The sequence below is a fragment of the Onychomys torridus genome, chromosome 16 (genome assembly GCF_903995425.1).
Source record: "Onychomys torridus chromosome 16, mOncTor1.1, whole genome shotgun sequence".
Lineage (NCBI taxonomy): Eukaryota > Metazoa > Chordata > Mammalia > Rodentia > Cricetidae > Onychomys > Onychomys torridus.
Genome location: NC_050458.1, coordinates 54,207,075 through 54,217,771, shown reverse-complemented (window position 1 = coordinate 54,217,771; position 10,697 = coordinate 54,207,075). Strand labels below are relative to the sequence as shown.

The 10,697-nt window shown below is 53.7% G+C and overlaps 2 protein-coding genes across 2 annotated transcripts; one reads left to right on the top strand and one right to left on the bottom strand.

The window, feature by feature from the left end:
- Positions 1 to 1,386: 1,386 nt before the first annotated feature.
- Klhdc7b (kelch domain containing 7B) lies at positions 1,387 to 5,119 on the bottom strand. Its single transcript, XM_036207858.1, is given in 2 exon segments — positions 1,387 to 3,123; positions 3,125 to 5,119. Coding segments are annotated over 2 exon segments (3,732 nt in total).
- A 3,332-nt stretch (positions 5,120 to 8,451) lies between these two features.
- Positions 8,452 to 10,697, top strand: Odf3b (outer dense fiber of sperm tails 3B). The gene is made up of 7 exons (XM_036208570.1): positions 8,452 to 8,554; positions 8,922 to 9,063; positions 9,285 to 9,488; positions 9,718 to 9,822; positions 9,936 to 10,057; positions 10,287 to 10,427; positions 10,563 to 10,697. Exons 2-7 carry the CDS (start codon positions 8,955 to 8,957, stop codon positions 10,641 to 10,643), a joined length of 762 nt encoding a protein of 253 aa, XP_036064463.1. The 5' UTR covers positions 8,452 to 8,554; positions 8,922 to 8,954; the 3' UTR covers positions 10,644 to 10,697.

Sequence of the window (10,697 nt, the reverse complement as noted above, 5' to 3'; positions counted from 1 at the left end):
CACATTCAAGACTGTGTCCAGTGCCCAGGACTACACAGAGGGATAAGGAGAAAAGCAATCCCACAGAGCTCTTCTCTGACCTCTTCACCTGCACCATGACACACGCGTTTCCCTTTTTAAAATATTTATTATTTTATGTGGCTGGGTGTTTGGACTGCATGGGTGTTTGTGTACCATGTGTACTCAGTGCCCACAAAGACCAGAAGAGGGTGTCAGATCCCCAGGAATGGGGTGACAGACAGTTGTGAGTCACTTTGTGATTCTAGGACTCAAGCCTGGGCCCTCTGGAAGAGTAACCAGTGCTCTTAGCCACTAAGTCATCTCTGCAGCCCCTAAATTTCTTTTTTTTTAAATGCACAAAATGGCCCAGTTGGGACCAACCAGGTTGCAGGCCAGGACAAGCAGCAGAACTCAGATTTCTCTCCCTGCATAAAGTGGGCTTCAGTGGGTGAAGGAGAAAGCGTGTCATTTTGAATGTGGTTTGCCCCCGGCACCAGGCCAGATGGCCACTGGGATCCTGTTGCCATGGATCTCCTGAATGACAGGTGTCCAGAGGAGTATTCAGTGCCTCTCCTGGTTCACACAGGTAACAACCGGTATTACTAGAGTAAAATGCAGGACTCACCTAGGGAGAGCGTGTAAGAAGTGGTGTGGGGTCCAGAGAGTTTGAGAGAGGCTGACAAGGTGTCAAATGGTCCTGATGCTGCAATGTGGTGGGCTGGAGCTGTGGGCAGCAGAGTGATTACCCAATCTGAGATAAGACATTCAGGTGCTATTCAGACCCAGGCTTCTCTCTCTCTCTCTCTCTCTCTCTCTCTCTCTCTCTCTCTTTTGAGACAGGGTTTCTCTGTGTAGCTTTGGCTATCCTGGAACTCACTCTGTAGACCAGACTGGCCTCGAACTCATGAGATCCTCCTGCCACTGCCTTTTGAATTCCTGAGTGCTGGGATTAAAGGTGTGCGCCACCACTGCCTGATCAGACTCAGACTCCTAAAGGGCCTCAGGATAGCAAAACTCCCAGAGAGAGGATGTTTCCTGAGCAGCTCTGCTTCATTTTCCATCTTGGGGGGAAATAGGGAGCTCAAAGAATCCCACAGACAGGGCTGTGATAAACACAAGACATCCTCAGCAGGTGGGACCCGGGGCCTAAACCAGCAGGGTATAGGGGGAGCCAAGAGGACCTAAGATAGTCTGGGCTCCAAGGGTAGGGGAGAGGGGATTGCACTTCAGAGAGAAGTAACAACCCTTAACTTGACAGCGGGAGCTTTGGGCACAAGAACAGAAAGTTCTGCTCCTAGGCTTCTTCCCAGGTCCCAGGTCCACTCAGACCCACCCAGAGAAGGGTTTCTCTGGAGAGCAGCCACACAGTTGTTTTCCCCCCAGCACTCAGAGTGTGGTCTGTAACCAGGTCTTGGGGGGCAAAGTCAGAGTGAATGGATAGAGGACCCCCTTACTTCCCAGGGGAAAGGGCTGCAGCTCCTTGGCCTGGAACTGGGCAGTCCCCCCCGAAACTGTGAAGGTAGCCGTGACCTGGTGGTTGAGACAGTAAATGGTGTTGCCCAGTACGGTGCAGTGGAGTGGGGCGGGGTCAGGCAGGGGCAGGGAGGCAGCCCGGCTCCAGGAGCCTGTAACTGTGTTGTAGCGCATCACCGCAGCACCCACACCCCGCAATAAGTCAAAGCGGTAGAGGAAGCCCCCAAGTGCCACCATATCACTGGAGCGTCGGTGGCTGGCACTGTAAGGGCACTCATCCCATGAGTCTTTGACCGGGCTATATCTGAGCAGGCGGTAAAAGAGATGACCCCCTGTGACGTAGATATCCCCTCGGCAGACCACAGCCTCATGGGCCACAGGGAAGGTGCCCTCAGGGAGGGATGCTCTCAAGGTCCAGGTATCTGTGCGTGGATCATAGCGCTCCATGCTGTATAGGCACTCACCACCAATGGCATAAAGCATCCCGTCCAGAGCCACCAACTTGAGCTGGGCCCGGGCTTGCCGCATGGGCCGAACCTGGCTCCAAATGTTGGTCAGAGGGTTGTAGCAGAACACCTTGTTAGAGCAGACAGCCTTAGTACCAGAACCTCTGATGCCACCTGCCAGAAACAGATAGTTATGCATAGTGCAGAGACCACATCCCCGGAGTGGGACCTCCTCTGGTACTTGAGTCAGGGGCCGCCACACATTCTCTTGTGGGTTGAACACATGGAGGTATGTGTGAAGATGCAAATGCTCAGGCCCAGTTGCAGGAGCCTCCTCACTATGAGGGCCTCTTGTGAGCCCTGAGCGGCTGAGCTGATAAAGGCTGGGCAGCACAAGGACCCCCAGCACTGTCTGGCCCTGGCAGGTCCGCAGGTTCAGAATGCGTTCCCTGTCAGCTCCACTCAGCTGTCGGTAGAGGTGTGGGTCTCCCAGAACATGCAGCAAGTTGTTGCTCATCAAGATGTAGGTCTCCTGGGCTAAACCCAACTCTCCATGCTGCTGGGCAAAAGCCAAAACCTCCAAGCAACTGCCTAGGTCTAGTTTTGGGGGCCACAGCGCCATCGTTGTGGTAGGCTGCGAGGCCTGTGAGCAGGACTTCTGATGCCCATCCACCACTCCCCAACTACCAGGCTTCTGCAGAAAAATCATAAGCTTTTGTGTCTCTTTCTGCTTCTCTGTGAGGACTTCCTTGCCGCCTGCAGGTCTGGCTCCCTCCTTTAGCACCTGCCCCTGGGGCTGCTGGGGTACTTCGTGGGTGAGTATCTGTTCAGAGCTCTGAGCTATGCTACGTTTCCTCCGTTGCCGAGGCTGAGGGATGGGCTGAGCATCCTGCTTCGTAGTAGATGGTCCAGGACCAGGCTGTGCCAGCACAGGAAACTGTGAGACAGCCACAGGATTTGCAGCTGGGGACAGAGAGTCTAGACTTTTCTCCTTGGTTTCGTCTCCTCTAGAGTCTGGCGTGGAAGACACATTAGTCTCCACGCTCACTGGCTGTGTTTCACATCTACCCTCACCTAGGCCCCCTGAACCTACTGGTGTGACTAAGACCGACGGTGGTCTATGTTTGTCCTGGAGGCTGGAGATGGCCCCTTCAGAGGGGGGACCTGGCTGTCCATCTTCCAAGTACGGGGATGTGCTGGGCCCCAGCAGGACTCCGAGGATCTGCCCTTGGGACACTACTGTCCGTCTTTTCGTGTCTAGGGAAGGGGTGACTTCTAAGAACCATGGTAATAAGGTTTCCCCAGCTAGCTGAGATTCGTCCTTCTAGGGAGCTCTTGGAGAGGCCCTCACTAGACTCCCTAGACATAGGCCTCAGCCCACTGTCTACTGCAGGAGCTTGGGCAGAGGCTGGAGCTGAGGGTGATGTTGGGGATGGGGTTGGTGTTGAGATTGGGGTTAAGGCTGTAGCTGCAGTTGGGGATGGGGTAGGGAGTGATGTCAGAGATGGGTTTGGTGTTGAGATTGGGGTTAAGGCTGTAACTGGGGCTGGGGTTAAGGATGGGGCTGAGGTTGGGGTTGGGGGTGTTGTTAAGGATGGTACTTGGGTTGCTTCTGGGGCTGAAGTTGAGGCTCCTGCTGAGGCTAAAGTTTGGGTTGGAAGGGAGGCTGGCCCTGCTCTGCGATTTTCACCACCAGGACCCCGGCTAACTTCCAGGGGCAAATTGTTTAAAGGAGCAAGGGGAGAGACTACATGGAGAAACCCAGGGCTGGAATGTGCCGCCATGGCAGAGGATGGAACCAGCTCCGTTTCTGGGGTCAGAGGAGAGGCTGGAAGGTTGTGGGAGGGGGTGCAGTTGAAGCCACCAGTGGACTTGGTCACATCTGTGATAAGCACAAGCCTCTGGCCAGCAGCTGGACTGCCAGCCACCTGGTCGCCTTGACAGGACCCTCTCCCTTTGCCAATGAAGTGGTCCTCCTTTAGTTTCTCCATCTTGCTCTGGTCAGCGACTTGGTCCACTTCAGAAGCCTCAGGGTGCAGCTCTTCTGGCAAGGCACCTTGGGAGGGGCTGAAGTTGCTGGTGAGAGCAGCTGCCCCACTCTCCAGGGGCCAGGCTTTCTCCCCAGCCAGGATGCCCTGAGTCTCCCTAAGGGTAGGGGACCCGGGCTCCCTGCTCTCACCATCCTTAGCCCCGGAGCCTGCCGTGCTGGTGGGAGAGAGCTGAAGGCTGCTCCTCCCACACACGTCCTGGGAGTCCCCCCGAGGTCGACCATCCATAACATCAGCTAGGCCTATTTCCTCAGGACCCTTGAGCCCCCTGTCTGAGTGGAGCCGTGAGGGACCTCCAAGGGAACTGCTGGCGAAGATGTCCTGGCTGGCCGCAGCTGCCTTATCCACAGCATCCCACACACTCACCACAGAGCCCAGGCGAAGGGGGTCCAGCTTTAGAGGACGGCAGGGTCTGTCTCCTGAGCTGGCACTGGGCCGCCGCCGCCGCCGCCGCAAGCTGCCTAGGTTTCTCCCAGGCGGGCCAGGAGGCCCCATAGGCAGGTGCCAGGGGTTGGTGTCCTGTTGCTCTGTATGCACGGGGCCCTGCTGAGCCGTCCCTTTACCACAGGTACCCGTTACCTCTACCTGCATCTCTGTTTTGCTATCAGGACTTCGAGGGGCAAAGCGGATCATGATGGGGACAGGAATGTCCCTTGCTTTCTGGTGACCCTGAAAGGAAGTTTCTGGCCCGGGTAGCTCCCTTCTTTTCTTTCCCAGGGCGGCTGTGGTGGTCCCTCTGCTGGCCACCTCTCCAGGTGTCTTGAGTGAAAGCCAGGCATCTGAAGCCATACTTCTGCCTCTTGATGGCTCCAGGTCCTGGGCCCTCGCTGTACCTGGTCTTCTCCGGCCATCTCCAAAAGCCTCAGATTTCTCCTGTCCTCCGCTCTGCCCCTCACTGGCATCACCGTCCTTGGACTTGGGGTGCAGGGCCAACCTGACTTCTCCTGCCTGAGCAGGTTGTACACCTGGAGCTGTGGATGCTGATCCTTGTGCCTCCTGGTCCTGCCCGGAGCCAAACCACTGCAAAGCCAGTGCCAGGGTGGCTACCACAGCTAGTGCCAGCAAGGTGAGTACAGCCCCATCCCAGTCATCATCTCCATCATCATCCCAGCCCCAGAGGGGCCCACCAGCGTCGACAGCGCCCTGGAGCATGGTGCAGATTGCAGTCCTGCTGTGAAAAGCCCGGTTCTGGCTGGCAGCTCAGCATGCCCCACACCCAGCTGGGGCTGCTGGCTGTGCAGATGGCATTGCACACAGCTCACCCGGGACAGCCCTGTTAAGGTAGACTGATTCTCTAGGCCCCTGAGGGACACCTGCTGGCATTTAGGTGTGCAGGCTTGTCAGCAAACCCAGTTAGACATATCAAGAGATCCTGTAGTCTACCACAGCCTGCCCTGATTGTGTTCCCAATCCCGGCCCCTTCCCCCTCCTTCTTTGCTCAGGGTCCTAGGGACAAATGAAAGTGTTCCTGGACACACTGCCAGCATTTCTCTCCACTGTCTTCTGCCCTAAAGACCCTCATATCCCCAAATCACCCTACACCCTATAGGCTACACAAGAGCTCTGACAAGGAAGGGTTACCACACTGGGAGATGTTATCTTGGGTCTTAGCAACATGATGCACCCCTGATGAAATTACCAGAAACCGGAGAGGCCAATTCCACCATGGCCACCAGGGAAGGATATGGGGGGGGGGGGCAGTAAATGGAAAGAAATAATCAAGATCTATCACAGCAAAAACTAATGAAATAGAAATGTAAATCATAAGCTGGTGAAATGGCTTGGGAACATATGGGGATCAATTGATATTTTGGTGGGCTCTCAGACTGAAAATGGAGGACCCTGGGATATGAGGGTCAGTGAGTTAGCATCTGGGTGTGGGACAAGTGAAGGTCTCATCCTCCCTCCTCCAAACATTGCTCCAAGATAACATAGTTTTCAAGTCAAGAGGGAAAAATTAAAAGTGAGAGAGAATGAAGAAAACCTAAACGTTCTACACCCCACCCACCCACCCCCACCTACCCCCCCACCCCACCCCCCGTGGCCAGTCTTATTCCACCCTAACCTCAGTGTGGGTGGAGCCTCCTGGCCTCCCTTTACTCTCTTGACCTGCTCATGTACCGCCCCAGCGTGCCTCAGAACAGCTCTCTCCTCCAGTCATTTCATCAACCTGTGCCCAGATCCTTCAGAAACCCTCTCTGGTCCAGGTGCCCTACCAGTCCAGTTCCCATGTATCCTCTTCTAAACCTTTCCTATCCAAACCAAATCACACTCCATCCCACCTCCTCACCCAGTTTGGTTCTCACGGAATGGCATGTGGCTACCAGGGAGGGGCCTTCCCTCTCTGCTCATCACTGAAATCCATATCAGGAATGAGTCTTCAGACCTTTACCAGGGAGGACCCAGACACCCAGAAAAAGAGATTGGAGTCCCCAGAACAAAGATAGCTCTCCCAATAAGAAGTGGACCTTTTCTTCCTCTGGAACACAATGGACCCAAGGACTCCTTGACTTAGGCATCAAGGAGGTGGTAAGAGTGTCCCTGGCACCCAGCCTGGGCTCTGCTGAGCCTCAAGTATCTCATCTGGCCTGGTCCCATCCCGGCTTCCCACAGAACTATTAAGTGACAGTGAGAGGTGGTGTGAGCCCTACACCTTAAGGTGGACTTCAGGCAGCAGAGGACCTTCTTGTCTTTATTCTCTGTCCCGGTCTCAGGCTCCGCAGTTAAGTCTGGAGACCCTGGAACTTCAATAGATGTAGTAGACACTTTCCCTGTACTTCTCTCTATGGGCTAGTCAGTACCTTGCCGGCTCCACACAGCTTCTGAGGATCCAGGGGAGTTCAAGAGCGAGGAAGGTCACAGAGGAAGAGGGAATGCAAACATCAACACAAAGAATGAGAGTCATTGAGGGGCTTGGGAGGGAGAGGCAGGGGGATCTCTTGTGAGTTTTTGGCCGGTCTGGTCTGCATACTGAGCTCCAGAACAGCCAGACTATCTATATAGGGAGTCTGTCTCAAAAAAAAAAGAAAAAAGAAAAAAGAAAAAAGCAGAAATAATCAAGATCTATCACAGCAAAAATTAATGAAATAGAAATGTAAATCATAAGCTGGAGAAATGGCTTGGGAACATATGGGAATCAATTAATAATACAAACATAAATGGCCTCAAAGACAGAAATCACAAGGTCATCTTAATAGATGCAGAAAAGGCTTCGGGCAAAATCCAAAACCCTTTTTTAATAAAATCCCCAAAGAAACTAGGAACAGAAAGGATATATTTTAACACAATAAAGATGACATATGACAAACTTATACTAGATAAACAGCCAACATCACACTAAAGAGAAGAACATGAAAGCATTGCCACTAAAACCAGGAACAAGACAGGATGATTACTTTCTTCACTTTCATTCAGCTTATTCCTTACAGTCTTAGCTACAGCAATAAAACAAAAGAAGGAATACAAATGGGCACAAATAGGAAAAGACAAACTACACTCATTGTCAGATTCTATACATAAGAGACTCTAGAGGCTCATTGTGTAGACTAGGCTGGCCTTGAACTCACAGAGATCCAACCTGTCTTTGCATCCTGAGTACATCTGATATCAGGTAGCCTGGTATCTAATTTTGTTGGCTATTATTTTTGCCTTTACCAAGCACCCTGAAGTGCCATCAATAGATATTTATCATTTTGCCTATTTTGTTAGAATCTTTTTGTTGCATTTTATTTTGTTTTTATTGAGGCATGATCTTACTATGTATCCCAGGCTGACCTTGAACTTGAGATCCTCCTGCCCAAGTCAGAAAAACAGACTTACTCCACTGTTTTTCTTTTTCTTTTTTTTTCTTTCTTTTTTTTCTTTTGCTGTTGTTTTGTTTGGTTTTTTTATTTTTTTTCCCTACTTGTAAAATGAATTCTAAATGTCATTAAACATTAAAATTTTTATTAGCAGTTATCTTAGGGCTATAAATTTTTCTCTGAATACAACTTCAGCAGTATCCTATACTGTTTTTCTCAAGTATTTTATATTATTTGTAACCCAAGGTTTGAGTTTCTTTTTAATCCCGAAGTGGGGTTTTTTTTGTTTTGTTTTTTTGTTTTTTCAAGGCAGGGTTTCTCTGTGTAGTTTTGGTGCCTGTCCTGGATTTTGCTCTGTAGACCAGGCTGGCCTCGAACTTTAAATTTTTGTTCATTGAGAATTTGTACTGGAGTGTGGATACAATCATCCGTTGTTGTCTCTCCACTCAACCTTGATTATTTTCTGGACAAAAACAGTTTTTGCAAATATTTCGTGGGCTTACATAGATACATAATTAAACTGAGCTTTCTGTATTGTTCCTTTATTCTTAAGTTTGTTTTTCGTCTGCAGATTTGTCTGGAATGGGTGCACTGGCCTGTGGCCCAGCACACAGTCTCAGCAGGGGCAGGCGATCAGATGGTAGAGCTGAAGGCACCGGAGGGTGGGGCCAGGCACTTACTCTGGTTGCCAGGAAGCAAGACGGGACACAATGGGGTCTGAGAGTTTGATGAAAGGGTTGTCAAGCTGCTCCGCTATGGTTTCTCAAGAGGGTAACCACCACCGCAGGTCAGTGCACCTCCAGGTTTTCCCTTGGAGCACCCTGTGCCCCTACAAAGCCCCTCCCCAGGACATCCTTTCCCAACACCTCTAAAACCCCTCTCCCACCCAGAAACTCCAGGCCATTCTCTTTCCAATGTCTGGGTCCAAACTTGGCCTGTACTTAGACGCTAGCACTGAAGTCCTTGGGACAGACAGGAGGCCAAGAGATGGCTTTGAAGCTTGCTTGTTCCTGCCCCTAGTGCACCCGCCTCCCAGCCTAGGAAACTTCTGTTTGTTTTCTGGGTGCCCTGGGATACATGTTAGGCCTTGCCCTGGGTCGTGCTGGTCCTGAGTGGAGCTGGGGAAGCCTGTCTCCTACGAATTCTGTCCACAGGTGCTGCAGGCCATAAGCGCCCCCGCCTGCGCCATGGGCTCAGAAGCCTGGGTCGGCCCTTGGCGGCCACATCGGCCCCGCGGCCCCATCGCGGCGCTCTACAGAGGCCCGGGGCCCAAATACAAGCTGCCACCGAACACCGGTAGCCAAGGCGGATACTGGGGAGGAAGTAGGGAAGGTGGGACTGTGGGCGGTCTACACTGGTGCCTGGAATCCAGGAACCGGAGGACTGTGCCCGGAGCAAAAAGGGAGGCCAAAAGATACGAGGTTTTTGTGCCGGGGACTACCTTGGTGAAACGGGGGAGGGAAAGGAGCTGGCGGCCGCTGTGCACCGCGAAGGTGACGCGGGGGGTGCTCCCGCAGGTTACAAACTGCACGACCCATCTCGGCCGCGCGCCCCCGCCTTCTCCTTCGGCTCGCGCCTGCCCTTGCAGCACACAACCTGCGGGCCCGGGCCGAGCCATCTGGTGCCCGCCCGCATGACGGTGCGCGGCAGCGACGGCGCCCCAGCGTTCTCCATCTATGGTCGCCTCCGCCACACAGCGCCCTTCCTCACTCCGGGACCGGGTCAGCACCCTGGGGCACGGGTCTCCCCAACGTGGAACTGCCTCCCAGGAAGCCCACTGGGGAACTCCCCACCCAAACCCAGAATCCCGGGAACCTCCTCCCCATACCCAGAAACCCGAACCTCACTGTGGCTCCAGTTTCTCCCTGGTGCCAAGATCCCAGGCTAGGCTTCCCACACCCCACCTCACCCCAACCCAGTTCTGGCCCACACTCTTGGTCCATCCCCTAGGCAGGTACTTCCCAGAACGCTCGGGAAACGCGACGTACCCCAGCGCTCCCCGGCATACCATCGCTCCCCGAAACTGGGGCATTCTCACGAAGCAACAAACCCCAGGTGAGGCCAAAGGGCTGGATCCAGCGCTAGCGACCCTCCCACACCCCAACCGGCAGTCTGCCATAAAGGCAAGGAGATTGGTCCAGCATAACCTCTTGCTGGCTCCTCCTTAGGTCCTGGGTCCTACACTGTGCCTTCGCTCTTGGGCCCACGTGTCATAGGCAAAGTCTCAGCCCCAACTTACTCCATCTACGGCCGCCGTTCTGTGGGCAGCTGCTTCGAGGACCTCAGCAAGGTGGGGAAAGGGCTGCCAGCTGAACCTCTCTAGTAATCAAGAGGGTCAGTGGCGATGGGGGTGGTGATGGACGCCTGGCACTGCACCACTCAGGAAACTGAGGCAGGAGGATTGTGAGTTCAAAGCCAGCCTGGAGTACACAGTCAGAGTCTAGCTTGGGACGGGGGAGAAGATCAGTAGCTCACAAAGAATGAAGGCTGGATCCAACACCCTCCTCCTGCCCCCCTAGACCCCAGGCCCGTGTGCCTACCACGTTGTGAACCCCGGGGTCTACAAGAATCGAGCCCCGCAGTTCACGATGCTGCCACGGACTTCAGTACCCCAAGAAAGCACTCAGAGGCCAGGACCCGCAAGCTACAGCGTGGACGAGGTGGTCTGGAGTCCAGGGTCAAGGGGCAGGGGATGAGGGTCTGAGGGCTAAGACAGGGTCCCCGGGGAACAGGCATTCCTGTGTGAAGCCAACCAGCTGGCTTGGTAAGGTCAGCGGCGTCTCCTGGGCCCGCAGCACCGGAAGCCTCGTGGCTGGAGCTTCGGAATCAGGCACTCAGACTATCTGGCCCCCATGATACCCCACGTGAACGACTGAGGCCAGCAGGCGCGCACCCGCCCTCTGTTCTTTGCTTAAAGCTTTTCAAACCAG